Below are 19,797 nucleotides of genomic sequence, written 5' to 3' on the forward strand. Positions count from 1 at the left end.
GCAAAAAAAATAATAATAAATAAATAAAAGTATCAACTTAAATAGGTTTTGATCACATGATCGGATCATCACGTATTAGGACTCAATCTTAATAGTTAAAAGGGGTGATTTCAAATATGCTAACTAATTAAATCAAACGATTTTTTAAGTTACAAAATTAGACAGAAAAACGTACTTTCTCTGAATAAACGTACATTTTTTCAACAGATTCAGATTATTGACCCCTGAAATATAGGAAGTAGTCGTAATCTGGGAAATATGGTCCCAATAGTTTGGTGAGGAGAGTGGTCCAGTGTTTGGATGCTAATTTTTTAGACCACTTAATGCTAGTTTATCTTTTTGCTTATTTCACCATGTCCCAAAAACTTTTTAAGCAAACTTTCAAAAAAAATTTGCTATTGTAAAATTTGTTTATCCAAAGATGATTCCCAGCAAAATATAATTTTTAGTAAATATTTATTATTATTATTTTATTTTATTGAAAAATAGTCGAAACATTTATAAACATAGAAATAAATTATCAATAAAGTTAGAAATAAATTAAATCCTGCCGTTGTTATAAATCCATTGCTTTTTTTATCATCACGTTGCCAATATACTTATCAATTCTTCGTTATTATTCCTCTAAATAAATACTTAATAATACTTCTTCTAAATAAATAATTTGAATTATTATCAAATAACGCAAGCAGTAAGTTCGTTATTTTTAACATAGCTTGCGTAATTTATGAACATAACCATATTTGAGTGACTATGCTATAATTTATTTGAAATTCTGATATAGAGCTAATCATTTCAAAAATTAGTTTTAAAAAAAATCAATGTAAAATTAATATTATATCCCAAAACTAGACAGAAGATAAGAGAGAAAACAATCACGAGACAGGGATACAAATTTATATTGTGAAGAAGATTTAAATGAAAAGAAATATCATGGGAAATGATGCGGGGAAAATAAATTTTTAATGTGTAATTATTAGCATGTACTTTTTTTATTACTCATATAGTTATTACTCCTATAGTTAACGTAAGTGACTGGTGTCCCCTTTGATGCGAATGGCACACAGGTGTGCCTTTTGCATATTTTTTTTCTGAGGCTAGGCAAAATATATTTTGGTGTTTTTTAAGAATAAATAACAGTTTAATAATTAATAAAAAAAATCTGTCAGATTATAGGAATTATATTTATATAACATTGAAATTGTATGCTAAAATATAAAATAAAAGAAAAATGGTTTGAAAAAAATTATTTTCATTCATATTCAAAAATGTATCAATAATTAATTATGCAAATTAAAAAAATTTCAATGAGAAATAACTGTTTTTGTTAGATCTAAATAACTGCAAATAAATACAAAAAATAAAACTATTGTTTGGAAGTAAGCTGTGAAGATTTTACCTATAGCGCAAAAAAAGACACCTGTATTTCATGCTGTATTTCATAAACACAAATTATTATAATGCTAAATATAATAATTTTTACTTATTTTGACCTAAATTAATACAAAATAATAACAAAAGATATGAAAAATACGTTTAGTAAAAATTCCGCTTCAAAGAATTAACGAAACACCAAACTCGTTTCATCTAATTCATGGAGAGTTTTGTTGCACATTCTATCATCAATTTTACGCAATTAAGTTTTTCTGTTTATCAAAATAAGAATGAAATGTTAAAAATAAAGATCTGCCATATCTGTCTTTAAAAATATTAATATATATTCCAAAACAATCAGCTTTAACATCGACTGTTCGATAACTATATTTCTCACAGGAACACTTCTAAAATAAGGCTAATATCTGAAGGATAGGTTAAAATTATCCTTAACCTGAGCAATGTTAGCCCCTTTGGGCAACTGTAGAACAGGGAGAATTTTTTCGATCGAAATCAAAATACAATTTGTCAGCCCGTCGGCCACTGGATTTATGTCATCTGTTGGCGAAAGCGACCCACCCTATTGATCCTTTTACCGCTCTTAATACTTATAAAGAGTAGAAAAAACAAAAGCACTGCCTGTTGACATAATATCAGAAAAAGGGAATAAACTAATCCTGTTAGAAATAAGGTATACGTTATGAGTATTAAGATACGATAAATTTATTGAACCGTTATCCGTGACTTTCTCGGTGGATTTTATTATGTGAATTATTTTTAATTGAATTTGCGAGTGAAGAAATGGAATAATGGCAGTTTTTAAAAACTTAAATCGACAAAGAAATTACATAAAATGTATTGTTAAATCTTCACTTAAAACAAAATAAAAAAATTTTTATTATAGACGTAGAGGTGATTTTAAATATGAAATTTATCTAGAAAAGCATTTGTACAACATTTCTTAAAAGAGAATTAGGTCGTCGCAATTACGATGTCTCAGTGATGCAGCGAAAAGGTTTTCCCCATACACCGAAGAGCCATTACATTATGACCACCCTCCATCTATAACAATGGGCTCGCCCAGATTTTCATGGTTTCTCGCCCAGGAACAATGTTTTTATGGGGCACATTAGGACCCATTATCCTCATAGAACAATCCCTGACGTCTGTAAGCTTCTTGAACATAGTAGCAGACCCAGGTACCACCATTCATGGCAACAGTTTTTCCTGCTGGGGATGGTGTTCACCAACAGAATAACGCACCATGTCATAAGGGTCGAATTGTCGAGGAACATTCCAGTGACTTTCAAGTCATGTCTTGGCCCCCAAATTCACCTGACCTTAATCCAGAAGAGCATTTGTGGTCCTACTTGGAAAACCAAATTCATGCTGCAACGCTCCCCCCCCCCCGCAATGTGACGGAATTGAAAGGACCAGTTGGTGAGCGCTTGGTACCAGATACCTCAGACTACCTATCAGCACCTTATGGAATCAATGCCACGACGGGTGCTAGCAGTTTTGAGGGCTAAAGGTGATCCTACATGTTATTAGCAGGGTGGTCATAATGTAATGGCTCTTCTGTGTATATAGTCCCGTTCAACCGTGATGTTAGTCTGAAATAAAATAAAAAAATTACGATTTTATTTAGATTAGCATCATTTGCTTTTACTATGTCATTTAATTACTATTTTTGCTCCGAAAAATATCTGTAATAAGTGTAAAGCTAGCAGTAATAATTGTCAAATTCGCGGGCCATTAAAAATAATGATTTTCTGTACAGATCATAGAATGAAAATGAGATGAATAAAACTGCAATTAAACGAAACTGACTTAAAAGGAAAATAGTATTTTTTAAATCGATGTGAAATGTTATTTTCAGAAAAACTAATTAAAAAAAGAGAAGAAAAATGGTTATATTGATTTTTGAGTTGAATGGTATAAAAACCTTGATCATTTATGCTGTATTAAAAGTGAACTAATACTTGTTATATATACAATGCAACGAAATCAAGGGATGTTATAAAATAAGCCTGAAAGGCTAAGAGTCTAAATTGAGAGAAGACCATGGTACCTCGACATGGCGAGAGAGGTGTTTAACTAAAAAATGAGCAGGGACTACTAGTTACTAGACCAGGGATGTCCAAGTTCCCCGTGACGTCCGTTTGGTCGAGTGATTGATCTTTCTACCTTTATATCTATGTAAATGAAGAAACCACTTTCTATAGAAAAACCGGAAAGTAACTTCAATGCAAAAGATTATAGGTCTTGAAATTTTATTTTATGAGTAATATCTTTTTCTTCTTAGTACCTGCTGCTTTTTTGGAAGAAATAACTTAGGATCCATTCGAGTGGCCTCAAATTAAATTACATTTCATAATCTCTAGAATTATTGATCCTAATAAGAGCGGAAAAAAATATTATTTCAGCGAAAAATTGCTAAATACAGAAGGGAAAATTATGTTTAGAAATTTCATACTAGATACACTTGTAACGATATGGTAAGGAAATTGGTCTGAACATATCCCGATTTTACTATTTTTCGCTTTATCAATATACTGTAAAAAAAATTCTGGATCAAATTACGGCAAGAAGTATCGGCACTCAGGATACCGTAAATGCTTTTTATCATTAAATCCCTTTTAACTGGGGCATGTTACGGAGCAAAAAATCTAATAAACCTTAATTTTTACAGTATTAACCACCTTAAAATCATTAAATCACACTCTGATTAAGTATATATTACTATAAGAATTACGATATAATATTTTAATCTAAAAATAGATTTTACGGATGATGCACCCAAAGTGCCGATACTTTATACCGTTATTAGAACCGGAATGTTTTACAATATAGTTATATTTATATATTAATTGCAATTAACACTTTTTTAGACAACAATTGTTTGTTGGAAACGTTAATGCATTTTGTTTTTAATTAATATTAAATATGCTTTCCTTTCAATTTCCGAACCAGTTTTATTAGTTTCAGCATAGATTCCAATCAGATTTTTACAGTTTTCGACAATTCTCTATCCCTGTACCATACCGAAATCATAATAAAACGAGGTTATTTTTGCTTCTGCAAGCCTTTGAGCCTTTGCTGGCAGATTATTTATGGAGTAAATATCCACGAAGTTCTTAAGCCACTCTTAAATAGCCTTTTTGTATATAACAAAATATTCATGTACTGGTATAATATCATGCGTCAACAAAATATCATGCATACCATTATTTTCATGTACTGGCCGCTCTACATCATTATTTCAACAGGAACGAGTCCTTTGATCCTGACGTATGAAAATCACCCCAAGTCATTTTCCTCCTATAGTTGGAAAATATGAATATTTTTTCTTGATTCTATTAATATATATTAATACACTTACTATTGTAGATCATGATATATTACTTTCAACTCCTTTCTCGACGATTATTTGAAGTTTTTGATAGCACCTTTATGTCCCCTGTAGCCTAAAAAAGAAGACATGCTACAATCCAGACATAACTATGCTAAACCATGATTAACATTTTCATCAAATTAACGCTCACGTACCAGGAATACCGGTGATGAGTTTGTTGAACGTGTTGTTCCTCACAAAACTGTTGCATGTTTGCATTAAATGCAATTTTAACATTAAACTGAATTAAAATTTGTTGGTTTTGTTGGGACTTCGTATAATATTATCATTTATAATACGCTACGATAATAAAAAAAAAATCTAATATTGTTTCCCATTGACAACTTTCAGCTTCCCAACCGATCAATAAGTGAAAGAACCCTTAAGTTCACAGTCTTCGATAACGACAGGGGCAAACACCACAATCCGATCGGGCATGTCTTACTACCCCTCAAGGAATTCTTTGACTCGGAGAACCATACTCAAATTCAGTGGCGCGATTTGGAGAAAAAAGAAACTCAAGTAAGTAAACACTCTCTCTCATTTTTGATCTTACTCATCTCTTATGATCTTAACTTTGGGCTAAAAGAATACGGGGAGGAAGTTTCCTAACTAAAGATGGATGACGAAAGTCCCCAAGAAACAGAAGGTAACCAATGAAGAGGAAAAATGAAGAATCTTCCTTCTTCGAGTATTTGCGTAGAAAAATGTAGCACCAGACGTTTCATTTTTCTTTTAATTTTGGAAGTTCGTTGCCCTTTGTCTTAACGTAAATGTAGGTGCTAAAATACAAAGGCATGTGGATGCTTAGAGCACATTCCTCGATTGCAACAATGGATTAAGTATTGGGGAGACAATTTAATTTAAAGGAAACGAAACGATATGTTTATAAAATTTGAATCCATACTTTAAATTTATATTTATGTAACTCTATTAAGAAATTATTTTTTGGTAAAAAAAATTATTAATATTCTTAGCTTTCTTAAATGTAAAAAATATCTAAATTTTAATGAGAAATTATTTATGAGAATAAATGAGAATTAAATTTGTGTGAAAATCTTATTTTAGCTTACGCCAAATATTTGCCTAATTAAAATTTAATGCTATAATAAAAATTGCGACAATAGTAGACTGAAAGTTTTCGTGCTTTTAAGACGATTCTGCACTCTTAATCTTAGCAGGAATCCTGCCTCCTTTGACAGAATTTCAGGGGTCGTTTCGCCCTTCATTCCCTCTCAGCATGTCTCTGCTAGAATATAAAATGTTACTGAGAAAACTAGATCTACAGTTAACAATCATTAACCGTATTGCTGTCTAATATAAGATTAAAATTTGTCCTTTGTTTTTTCTTTTAGAGTAAGTGAATAAATTAAATTAAATTCGAAAACTATTGTTGTTTTCATGTCTTTATATCCAGAAAAGATAAGTGTCATATTACCTTGATTATTAATAAACAAAGAGGTTCCAAACATCTTTGACTGCCATCATCGTATAATTAATACAAGTTAAAATGGTCTTTACCTGTATATATTGTCTTTTATTTTTATCCGTCACAAACAGAATAACCGTTTTCAGGGTAGCAAGGTAAGTAAATAATCAATAAATCTAAGATCATCATTTAGCTTGGAATTTATAAGGAGACAAAGAAAAATTACAAGCATTTAATTAATTTTGAGTTAGAAAATTTCTATCTTTACGCACGAGCATCTAATCAGAAATATCTGTTCAACGCTAAACCATAATATCGCACAAAATCGCTGATACATCAATAAGGTGTTGAATTGTACATTGTTGCCATTCCAGATAAACCATAATATTGTGCAATAATAACAATAATTTTGCTTGACTATAATCGTTCAGCGTAGTTACAGTAAATCTGAATGATGTAATAGTTCATCACGAAACAAAATTAGTGTAATTTTATACAATTACTTAAAAATTATTTCGCATTTATAAATTATAATTTGTGTTGAATTTAATAATTTTAAAGGAACATTTTGTAAATATACGATTAATTAGTATTAGAAATCTTTAATTGTAGTAGATCTTTCATTATCGTTTTTATTTTGCTTATTTGTCCGTCCTTGTTTTTTAACACTTAATTATCCTACCTACTAAGTCTTCTTATTTTCGTAATTGATCTAATTTTATACCCTATCCTTCTTTAATTTTTTGACACTTATCCTTTCTAATAAATTATTTCTATCTCGGTTCCTAAAGTAATTCTCTAAACATTCTTTCTTTGCTTTTTAACACATATCCTTTCTGTAAATGCTTTTTATTTGAGTACCTGTTATAAATTTTTACTTTTCTTTGCTTTTTCAAGACTTATCCTTTCTAATAAGTGATTTCTATCTAGGTATTTGATATAATTTTCTACATACTCTTTCTTTGCATCACACTTATCCTTTCTATTAAATATTTTTTATCTCGGTTCCTGCCATAATTTAATACTTTATCTTTCCTTAATTTACTTAACACTATCTTTTCTAGTATATATATGCTTTTTTACTTATTTGATATAGTTTCACTTTTCTTCTTTGGTGATTTATAGCTAACAAAATGCTTTTATCTCGGTTATTTTATATAATTTTACACACTATCTTTAGTTGCTTAACATTTATCCGATACAAAAAATATTTTTAAAAAAGCCAACGACAATATGTAAATAAAGTCAAAATTATGCTTGTAAATTCAGTGGATGTTTTATTGTTCCCGATGTACAAGAAAGAATTTTTATCTTTTGGGTGGACTTCATTAATAAGATTGATTGATCACATTTCTGTAAATATTCATTACAGCTATTATTCGAAATGAAAGCCTGGATGCAATCAACTGTGGAATAAATATATTGCGCAGAGCTACCGAGCTATTTTTCCTAGACCATTAATAATATGGAGTTAGATTATTTGACTCCCACACTACATAGGAGGAGATATCCTTTGTTATTTTGCCACCCATACACATGGAAACGCGGAAATGGATTTATTGCATTTAGTTTATATGATTTCAATGCACTTATTTGATGATTTCCGTTCTATCTGTTTCAGAATGTTTCCTAAATTATTTTAGCCAAATAGAAGATAATTTAGTTTTAAAAAAAGCATAGAAACGATACTTATATCTTAATATGATTGAAAGAGTAGATATCATATATTATGATTGATTTGCTTTGAAACATAGTTTTAAGCCTTTTTACACTAGAGAAATTATAAGATTGTATTAAAATTTCATTATTTTTTAACATTGTCTATTTTTAATAGTATAAAATTAAATAAATATTTATTCTCGTGTTATCGTAAAAAAAGAAAAATAAACGTTATTATTAACCCTTTACAATAATTATGATTATAAAGTTACGAAAGAATCATATCATCAAGTGTTATTATCAAGGTTTGTATTCAATCGGAATTTTATTTATTTATATTTTTTGTTCAAAGCTGCTAGAAAACAACAGATTTGGTTGTCTTTTCCGATTATTGAAATGAATTCTCAGATTTTCACTAAGGAAATTGAGAAATTCGGAATTGAATTTCATGTTATTCCCAGCTTACAAATCATTTCTGTAAATCCTTCAGTGACCCATCAAGTGCCCTGAACAGAAGAATTCAACGAAAGTTTAAAGTTGAAAACTAAAAGGATATTCCGAAAATAAGTTCTTTACAAAATTGATACCGCAAAATGTTATGTTCTTTTCCTCCATTTAAACTGCATATATTTTTTTTAAACTTTTTGGATCTTACCTTTTGTATCTTATTGTTATTTTCTTGTAATTTATTAACTGCTACTATATTTTAAATTTATCTTACAAAACTTTGTCAGATGTAATTCAACAGCAGAAGTTTAAAAGTGAAAACTAGAAAACGATTACAAAAATGCATTCCTTATAAAATCGCTTGTTCAAAAAATCGTGTTTTTTTCCCCTTTATTCAATTATTTATATTAATAAAGCAGAATATTTATATGTGGGTATTTGTGTATGCACCTTATGCAAATCCGCAATTCTAAACCGATGCGATGTTACTGAAAAATATGAAACACCGACATTCTTTAGAAAACCTTGACATTGTAAATAATGCTGAACGATTTCAGGTAAAGTATGAAATATGAGAATTATTACATACTTTCCCTAGAAATTATCTATAATACCTAGGCATACCATAGAATGACAAATGCTATATTAGCATATGAAAAAAGGTTCCGGTGAGCTTCATGAAGTACGTGATATAACTCTGAGTAATACTGTATAATCTTACATCTTCTTTAACGTGATAAATAAGTTTACTTTTGTTCTTTTGTTTTTCACATCATAGCGATTTAGCAGCTGATAGTCCCTGGGTTCCTTTTAAGTGTTATTTGGCTTTTTGTGCATCATTTACTAATTTTTGGTAAGTAGTTTCGGTTAAGAACAAGCTATTTTTTGCAGCATTAACTCGTATTTTGGACTGTTCATCGTTGAATCATTATTTCATGTCTATAGGCCATGACTCCTTTTCTAAGCACTACTGCTTGCTCCCCCTTTTTTATGCAGCACAGTAAAAACAATAAATTTTTTGTCGAATAAATTTATCTAAAATTGCGCATCGTGACACTTCCGAACAAACTGCAACTGACTAAATGCAACGGACAAATTCTGAGCCAGAGACGCGTTCTAAAAGTCACGTGCACCGCCATGTGATATTCGATACGAATCAGAGATATATTTCACTCTTTGCTATTTCGCATTTAGCATTCCACAGAAGGCCTTGGGAATGTGTGAAATATGAATCGTTTCATGCATTGTTGGATAGTTTTAGGCATTGCATGTAATGCCGGATTTCAAACTTTGCCAGTAACAATTGTACGTTCAAAAACACGGCAGACGCAGCTGTCTACTTTAAAACTCTCTCCAATCACCAGTTTGCGAACTACATCCCAAAGAAAATTTTTTCTAAGGATTTGATGAATATTTTATAATATAAGTGATTCACTAGATTGCAGATCACTAGTGCAGTTCACTAGATCATTTAAAAATTAGTTTTATCGCACGTTATTATAGATTATTTATCATAGGTTTCTAATGTTATCGCAAGTAAAATCAACGTTAATAATTTCATGAAGTATGGAAATGACGTCACCAAATACGTATTTTTAAAGTTATATGGGATCACGGGTATCTTACATTGATGCTTAAGCTTTTAAAGCGTGTCTCTATAAACTAAATTTGTGAAAACTCCACAAGAACTAAGTTATCTACTATGCCATAAAAAAATTATGTTAAAGTCTGAATATCACATTTTAAATGATACTATGTGTATAATTAATATTTCTTTTAGTGAGTTAAACAGCTAAATCGAATTATGGTAAATCTAAGCCGTACAACTAATAAGAAGAAAATAAAGTTTGTAAGGCCATAAATGTGTAAGATGGAGACATTAGGGTGTGGTTATTCGTTTTGAAGAGCAGTAAAAAATCCATTCCCACAGTACTTATTCTTTTTGGTGTAATAGGTTCTCATTACCGTAATACTTATAACGGTTATACCAGCGATGTATTTAAAGAAGCAATATTTCTGAAAGGCGATTCTTCACGGCCTTTGAAATAAGTACCGATAAGTTCGTTCACCAAATATTATTAATAAGAATAATCGTGTTATCAGTAATTATTTTCGAAAGTTACTATTAACCAATTTTGATGACAGGTGTAACTTTAAATAAACAAAAATTTTATTTAAAGGCTTGACAGTTGGAGAAAAGGTATTTATTTGTATACGTAAAACGTAAAAATTGCTATATTGTTATTGAACATTTTCTCCCCACCATACCCAAGCACTTAGCCCCATTTTTTGGATTCTACCTTTTAACGTTCATGGTAGGAATGTCACGAAATTTTGAACCAGGTCAGATGACACAGATAGCGTCTGAGCTTTCACCCCTCTCTCCAAACTTCTGCCACGACCAACGATAAGATTTCAGTCACAACCGATTAATTTGCACCTTGGGACGTATATGCGTCAGTTATTTTGTCGTCCAACAGGTTCGAACTCATTTCCCTCAGCTCTCTAATCAATGGTATTAGTGACGTCTTAAACGACTGCACCACCGAAGGTGCTTTGATATTTTCTATAACTATTATGTTTTCATGTTTTTAATAAGTACTAAATATACTGATATGGATACTACTGTGAAAATCGATTGGAAAGGGTATCGAAAGGAATGGTACCCAACGGAATGGATACGTGTCGGAGAAAATTGTAGATTGGGCTACTTTTTGATTATCAGAAGTTAGCCTCGAGCAATAGCCAAATGATACTAAAATGCCAAATAATACTGAAAACTATTATTTTTGTTTTGAAAGGATGAACTTCCAAAAACATGATTTTCTTTATCTGATAATGCTACCGGGAAGAGCACAAGTACCTGCGAAAATATAATGTGGTATAATTTTTGACTATCTGACTTGAAATTAGGCAATTTTTGACTTTCAACAGCTGACCTCAAACAACAGCATTATGCCGAATGATACTGAATATAATTAGTCTTTATTTTGAAGAAATGAAATTCTAAAAACATGTTTTTCTTACTCCAATAACATAAAGGAATTTTGGGACGCGCAGCAAATAAAAAAAAATTGGAATAGTTTTATAGCTTAACTAATTGTGTCAGTATATGTTTTTCAGTAGTGTGCATGATTTCGTAGTGCTGATTAATACTGATTTATTTCTCTTTTTTTTAACCCATACGGAGAATGAGTATTCAGCTATTTTTTTTAATAAAATGAGCCTTTTTAAGGGACCTTTCTCAATGAATTTTACTATCCAGTTATAATTCATGAATTGTACAAAACTTTAAAGCTAAATTTCGACTCAAATCTTATGGAATATATTCCCTTAAAGTTTTCCATTAGAAGACAATAGCCTTCAGCTAAACGAAGTAACACTGTTCTCATTTAATTAGGTCCCATGTGACCTGGGGGAGATGATGCTCAGTCTTTGCTACAACCAGAATCTAGAACGCCTTATAGTGACTGTCTGTGAAGCCAAGAGTCTCAGAATGCCCGCTGGATTCAAGCAACTCGGTAAGACTTTTTTGTTTCGTTGGAAACTAGTATTTAACTGTTACCACAACTCGGGTAATTTTCATCGCAAAATTCATAATTTAAACTTGATAACAACATATTTGATTTGAAGCTGAATTAACCAAAATAATTCTTCCTAATTATCAACGGATATACAACAGCCTTGTAAGCACGAATATTCTACTTAAATTAGCTTTAATCTATATCAGAGTTATTCAACGTCTTTGCAAAAGTCAAAATTCTGTTAATTATACATTCGCGAATGGATGGTAAATTTCATTAAATTGTGTTTCATCATATGGTTCCCGTTTACTTCAAGTAGAATTCCATACCAAATTAATGTCTTTCGCTGCATAATTAATCTTGTAAATTAGTTTAAACTAAAGTTAAACGTTAGTTCGTATAAAGTTGTTCATAGAAATTTAAAGCTATTCTATTAAATTTAGTTACTTAGAAATTATTATACATACTCATTTACGTAAAAAACTGTTTTTAACAAGTGTATTTTTTTTTAAATAAATTAAATCATCCCTGTGTGCTTTAAGTATCCCTAAGCTGCTAATAAATCAGTTCAAAACAGATATTCTTTTTAATAGTAAAGATGTACTGCATTTTTCAAACACATTGTGTTTCCGAAGTGTTTTGAAACATTATAATGCTAAGTGTAAATATTTTAAGCTTATTATCGCTTTTTTTTATAAAGTTAAATAGAAATTCGAGAACAAATATATTCCAGAGAAAACGACGTATTTGCACATTGTCACTTTAATTATTTGCTTTCGACATTCTGGAGAAAAAGGAATAAAATTCTCGCTGGGAAAAAGAGAGATCGAATCTTATCACAGTGCTAAGACAGCAGAAAAAAGGGAGGAAATACGAGTTAATAAAATGAATGAGAAGCTATAACCGTGATATGAACTTATTTAATAATTCTTATCAAAAAGAAATAATAGCTTTTGAAGGAAATATTTACTGCATTTTCTTGAAATCTAATTAATTGAAATTAAACTACATTGTAAAAAATTCCTAATCAAATATCGGTAAAAGGTATCGGTACTCTGGGTATCAGTGCATTTTACCGTAAAATCCATTTTACTGTCTGGTTAACCGTAGTTTTTACAGTAATATTTATTGTAAAATCACTGAATCTCTGCAATTAAATAAATATCAATGTAAAAATTATGAAATGTTACGGTAAAGTTGGATTTTACGGTAAAAGGGATTTTACGAATGTTTCACTCAGGGTGCTAATTTTTGTTTCCGGAATTTGATCCGGAATTTTTTTTAATGTACCGAACTTTATTGTTTTTAATTTCTTTTAATTTAGATCTTCTCCCATACATAAATTTAAACAAAAGAATGCGATATAGGTTTGAAATAAACATGTTATGGTTTCGGTTCGATAAAGAAGAACATTTTTTAACGTCTAAACTCCAAACATTATTTTAAATGTATATACAAGAGCTTTCCTTAGAGTCTAAACGCGAAAAATTCTTTTGGTTCTATTTACAAGAACCTTCTTTAGCGTCTTAATACTATATATTATTTTGGCTCTAAATGCGAGAATCTTCTTTAATGTTAAAACACCAAAAATTACTTAAGTTTTTAGACACTGAGGAAGACCCTTGTTTATAGAACTGAATCCAGTATAGTATGTCCATTTCTATACCTTCACGTGTGCTTCATTCACATTCTTTGCTTTTATTTCATTCTACGTGTATGTACACCCTTATTTTCCTTTCGAAGTACACCCTTAATTTCCTTTGGATTCAACTTACATGGGAAACTAGGGAAGTGTGACTCGCCAATTTCGAAATAAACTAGTGGGATGTATGCCTTATGAGGAATAATTTTAGGGAGCAACATTCGTTTCGGCCCATAGAAGGTCCTGGAAGGATAAAAAATAATTCAATATATAGAAAAATCGGTATTTTATTACTTCAATGCAGACTATTAGTTATTGTAATTGTCTCATACTACAATTAATTTGTAATTAATTGGTTAATTAGTTAATTTGCTAATTTATAAATTAATTCGCAAATGAATTAATAGTGATTTAATTATTAAATAATTATTAATTAATTATCAATTAATTATTAATTAATTATTAATTAATTATTAATTAATTATTAATTAATTGATAGTTAATTATTAATTATTATTTAATTATTATTTAATTATTATTTTATTATTAATTAATTATTCATTAATTAATTGATTGCTTTGCAATTACGTACTCCAATTAATTTGGAAAATTCTTTGAAAAAAAAATTTAAAAAATTTGATGTTAATTTTTTTATAAATTAACCTAACAGGTTTTTCTGATAAACTACAGACATATAAAATTTTCGAAATCAATTTGACAATAAATATGCATTATATAGTACGTAAAAGTACCACAAAATTAATTGGAGTATGAGATAATTATGATAACTAATAGTCCGCATTGAAGTAATAAAATACCGATTTTTCCATATATTGAATTATTTTTTATCTCTCACAGGACCTTCTATGGGCCGAAACGAATGTTGCCCCCTAAAATTATCCTTTATAAGGCATACATCCCACTAGTTTATTTCAAAATTGGCGAGTCACACTTCCCTAGTTTCCCTTGTTAGTTGTTTTTTGCATACATTAAACGTTTAAAAAAATCAAGTTCACAAGCTGTATAAGTATATCATGTTTCGTTCAGAACCATATTTTAGGTACACCTTTGGAGAATAACAGAAGGAAAGAAAGCTGTTAAAAATTTAAACTTGGTTTTCTTAAAACTGTCAAATATACTATTCGTATTTTTATGCTTACATTAATTCTTGTTTTAGATACTGTGGCTCGTATAACATTCATGCGAGAGAACAAAGTAGTAAAGACTAAGAAAACAATGGTTTGCAAGAACAGTTGTGATCCCAAATACAACGAATCATTCCATTTCAAGATGTCCAAAAATTCGATCAACTTGTGCAGCATCACCATACAGATACTTCAAGCAGGGATAAAAGACAAAAGTAAACTTACTGCGTTTTGTTTACATTGCAAGTTCTGTCCAATATATCTATCTTTTACCACCAAAGAGTATTCAGTTATTCTACAGAATATCAAGCTAATGTACAGATTAACTAAAGCAGTGTTTCTCAAACTTATGACTTTACTGCACCCTTTCTAAATTTTTCGTAACGCTGTGTACCACTAATAAAAAAAAGGAACGTATTTTTTTAAAAACATGTTTATTTAGAATGGAGAATAAAATTAAAAATCACAACTGGCTGTTGACACCACTAAGTATTAACTGTTAACTCTGCAAAAAATAGCCAATAGAAAAATACTTAATATTAAATTTTCATGACTAGCTCTGTTTTTAAATAAATTTTTTTTTAAATTTTCGTTTGCTGCAAGATATTTCGNAATGGAGAATAAAATTAAAAATCACAACTGGCTGTTGACACCACTAAGTATTAACTGTTAACTCTGCAAAAAATAGCCAATAGAAAATACTTAATATTACATTTTCATGACTAGCTCTGTTTTTAAATAAATTTTTTTTTTTAAATTTTCGTTTGCTGCAAGATATTTCACAACAGAATACATACCCCCGCTAAACTGTTCCCGCACCCCTGGGGGTACGCGTACCACACTTTGGGAAACACTGAAGTTAAGGTGCCGAAAAATTGCTTCATTTTTTAAATTACCTAGGTAAATCTGCTCGGGGAAGAAATATTCTGGTAAAATTATTGTATTGTGAGGTAAAGACATTTCTGGTAAAAGAAAAAAAAAGAAAAGAAATTGGCAATAAAAGCAAAATATATGGTAATTAAAGCATTCATTTAATAATTTTTCCTTTCTTATGGTAACTGTTTACTGGGAATTATGGTTTTCAAAATTATCAATCTTATTACTACTCATTTAGCAAAAATACAAAACTGAAAAGTAAATTTAACCGAATAAATGATTTTTAAATAATGCTCTAAGATATCGTGATAAAATTACCAAATTTTACTACATTTACTAAATTTTAACACACATTATAAAGCACTATTTAATTGATAATTTTACCAACTATTCCAGCAACTTAATAGTACAATTTAACGCAGTAGGAACGTCTTGAGTCTAAGGTTGATGACAGTAATCCTCAACCGTCCACGCCTTGAAGGAAGAAATTAAACACTGTATCGAAAAAATTCAGCTCTACGGCCATTGAAAATTATGCTATTCTAGCAAACATACGTTTTCATCTATTCTCCACGCTACACTGTAAAAAATTCCAGATCAAATTCCAGTAAAAATATCGTATTTTTTACTGTATAATTCATTTCTACCGGAACATGTTACTGATCAAAAAAATTTATATACCGTCATTTTTTTTTGTAATAATTAGCGCAAATTCCCTGAATCACTCTAATTAAATAAATATTACTGTAAAAATTATAGTAAAATATTTTACGGTGAAATAGATTTTATGGATGATGCCATAATTTGATCCAAAATTTTTGACAGTGTTTATACTTTAAGATACAATAAAAAAATTCATGATTTTCATTTGAAAATTTTAGTTTTTCTTATCAAAATTAGATATTACGTGGTATTTTTAAAATACCCCGTAATGTTTTAACTAAATGAAAATAGTTTAAAATATCATAAATACTTGTCTTCTGGTTTAAGGAGTAAAACTACTTTCGAAATAAGTCGGCCAGGTGACAGAACGATTAGCGTGCATGACTGTGAGTTCGATTCCCGCTCAGGGCATGGATATTTCTCTCTATGTGTTGCCCTCTATTGTCTGAATGTGGCCCAACGTATGAACGGGTATCTGTGGCAATGCAATGTGAAGTGGGTAATGTTGCTCGCCTCCGTGGCTTAGGTCACAAGTGCCCACAGGGTAACGTTAAATGAGCAACACTCCCGACATCTTCCAAGGCAAAGAACGAAAGTTCAGTACTCGCGGTTAAAAAAGAACTTTAAAAATAAAATTTAGTCGAACAAAACTTTTGCATAATGATGGTGAAAGTGGTAAGGACTTTACTTCTTTTGGTATATTAAGAAACAGACGAAAATTCAAGTAGAAAGTAATCAAATCATACTAATTAATTATAGTGACTTTATTATTCCATTAGAAGCAGAAAAATATGAGTTAACCTTTGAACTAAAATTCTCTTTAACAATTGCAAATGTAGCAGTCATCAAATGCAGAGGCGCCACTTTAGTGACAGTCAGAATCTTAAATGAAACAAACAGACGTGCCATTTCGTATCCAGATCACATGGTCCCCGCTGAAAAGGACATCAAAGAGTTAAGTTTTCTCGTTCTGTTGAAATAAAATTTCTGCATAGGAAAGTACTTTCTCAAGAGCCCGAATCACATGGACGGAAATGTCTGACAACAGAAAAACCCATAAAAGTCGTTCTCTAAAACAGGATTTTCCTGCAAAAGGCTAAAAGGGAACATGAGTTTCGAGAATTCTCTGCTCCTCGCCGGAAAACTCTTTTAACTTCTTCTTCGAGGTTTGGTTTTTATCTTTTCATTTCAATGAAAGACTACAAAAAATTCTGTAAATACTTTTCTTTCTTTTTTTCAACTTCGTGTTCTATTTTTACAGAAAGTTAATGTAAGCATTTGTTTTAAAACTGATGAAAAGAATAATATTTAAACAAATTTAAGCTACTTTTCAAAATAGTCCCTATCTTTTTTAAACATTTTTTCAGTAATCCGTTTCCATTTCGTAGAATGTGTATAAAATTATTTTTATAATAATCATCTAAAAAAAAATATTGACAGAAACTCAATAATACTTCTTAACTTAATGGTTGCATTCAATAGAGGAAATACATTTTTTTTAATCAAAATTCTTATTTGAAACATATTCTTTGAATAATGTTTGAATTTTTTTTTAAAAAAAGTTCTGTGATAGTTCCTAAAAAAATTGGACCAGATTTTTATTTGTGAATTTAAAGCGTGTTCCGTAATTACTATTCTTGATGTACATTTTTGAAATGAATTCTTAAATCATTGTCAGAAATGAAACAAGAAAAATGCAAGCAAAAGAGTTCCCATAATGTTCGTTTACAATGTAAACGAGGAAAAAAAAACTAACGAACCGCTACTGAAAAAGACGATAATAAAAACTCTAAAGCCTGTGTGATCTCCGGAAACAGAGTAACAAACTTACTGGCTTTGATGTTTTTTATCCCGTCTTCTTCACTAGTATAATTCAACTAATTCGACAGATTTTAATATATTTTTCTTTTTTTTTCTACAGTTTAAGTGCATTGCACTTTCAGCAAAACTATAATTTTAAGCTATACATATCATCTCGTCTTATCTAGGCTTTAGAACAAACAAAGGTATTTTAAAAGTAATTAAACTTTTTTAAAAATCGCCAATTTGGCGACATTTTTTTACCTAATGAAAATTGTCGAAATCATTGCTTTATTCTCAGTTTTTACAAATTTTTCTGAGCCTGGATAATGCAGCTTTGGAGTAAGCTTTCAAATATTCAAAAAAAATTAGACAAGCGCTTTTCATTTTAACAAAACTGTGGCTTTTCTCCATATTGATGTTTTGCGCATAATAAACATAGAGAGAACTGGCAATAGATAGACTAAATTTGATTGATTGTTGCAAACTCACAGCAGTTATGAAAATAGCATATTATTCGCAAAAAGCATCATTTCATCTGACGATTGGGCTTCCGAAAAATAGCCTTGTGATAGTCCATTCGGACTTTTTTTGTTGCAATTTCAAAAAAAAAAAAAAAAAAAGTTCTTTTATGTTCTGAATGCAGATACGTTTGGAACCTTCTTTCACTCGAGATCTGCGAAATAAATTTGGCCTTAATATTGTACAGTTCTTGAAGACTAAAATAAAAAAATTTCTTTTGAAATTTCAATTGTTTTTCCTTCACAAATTTTACGTAGAATCTTCATTCCCTATGCTCTACAATTATTTTTCGCATGCCATATCAATATATAATTTAAAAAAAGTTTTTCATTAAATTTTGTTTAATTTATGAAGAAAAAAAATTTGTACTGTAATAACTTATAAGTTAATCTGATAATACTTCATACTAAAAATTTTCTTCCATTTTAGCTCGCTGCCTGGGTCGAATTGTTTTGGGTCCTTACATGTTCTCCCGTGGAAAAGGCCTTGACCATTGGGAAGAGGCAATGGCAGCTGGACACAAGCAAATTCGTTATTGGCATAAGCTTAGCTGAAGAGAAGAGCATATTGGATTCTTGTAGACTATGAAGGAAAAGAATATTTATTCATATTAATATTAATAGTTTATGAGCAACTTACGTCTAAGTTAAAATTTAAAGCTTTTTTGTCATAACTACTGTAAGAAAAATAATTTTGTAACTGCCTTACAGGCATTTAGCTTTTTAGAAATAACTAATATAAGATATAAGTTAAATGTTGTAAGTCAACAACATGTAAATAAATGTTGTTGTTGTTCTGAGTCAACGGCATATAAATAAATGTTGTTATAAATCAACATTCAAAAAAGGTTGTCGAAAAGGTTGTCGATATTAGGCTAGTGAAAACATTTTTCCCTTACCCGTTCTAGTTCACGTGAGCTGGAATAAACTAAAAGCACATTTGATTTAAATCTCAATTATTCGTTTAAATGTTCCAAAATTTTCCTTTAAAAGAAAATTTTAAAAAATTCAAAATTTGGTTTTGAAATGTTTTTTTAAATACTTACTAAATATTTTCTCATAAATATTTAAATTTTTTATTTTTCTACGCAGTTAATTTTTTTTAAAGCGATGTAAATAATCAAATTTTAATACTGTAACTTTTTAACAAATAAAATTTGCATTTGGTCACTTGAAAAAAACAGATATTTTTTAATAACGAAAAATAGCCTTTTGCACATTAAAATGTGTGAAAGGTGATGAAAGGAAAATGGAAATTATACTTTTGTTTCATACTAATTTAAATATTAAATATAATATATATATTTATATTTTTCCCTTTTT

General features: G+C 29.8%; 1 protein-coding gene across 1 annotated transcript in view; it reads left to right on the forward strand.

Moving 5' to 3' along the window:
- The window catches only part of LOC107447089 (synaptotagmin-15), a 67,628-nt gene extending 48,356 nt beyond the window's left edge, over window positions 1–19,272 (forward strand). Inside the window, exons 6-9 of the mRNA XM_016061903.3 lie at window positions 5,120–5,290; window positions 11,704–11,824; window positions 14,647–14,829; window positions 18,905–19,272. Coding sequence (XP_015917389.2) covers window positions 5,120–5,290; window positions 11,704–11,824; window positions 14,647–14,829; window positions 18,905–19,029 — 600 coding nt within the window. The 3' untranslated portion in view covers window positions 19,030–19,272. The remainder of the gene's footprint in view (window positions 1–5,119; window positions 5,291–11,703; window positions 11,825–14,646; window positions 14,830–18,904) is intronic.
- The last annotated feature ends 525 nt before the right edge of the window (window positions 19,273–19,797 follow it).

The sequence above is a fragment of the Parasteatoda tepidariorum genome, chromosome 1 (genome assembly GCF_043381705.1).
Source record: "Parasteatoda tepidariorum isolate YZ-2023 chromosome 1, CAS_Ptep_4.0, whole genome shotgun sequence".
Lineage (NCBI taxonomy): Eukaryota > Metazoa > Arthropoda > Arachnida > Araneae > Theridiidae > Parasteatoda > Parasteatoda tepidariorum.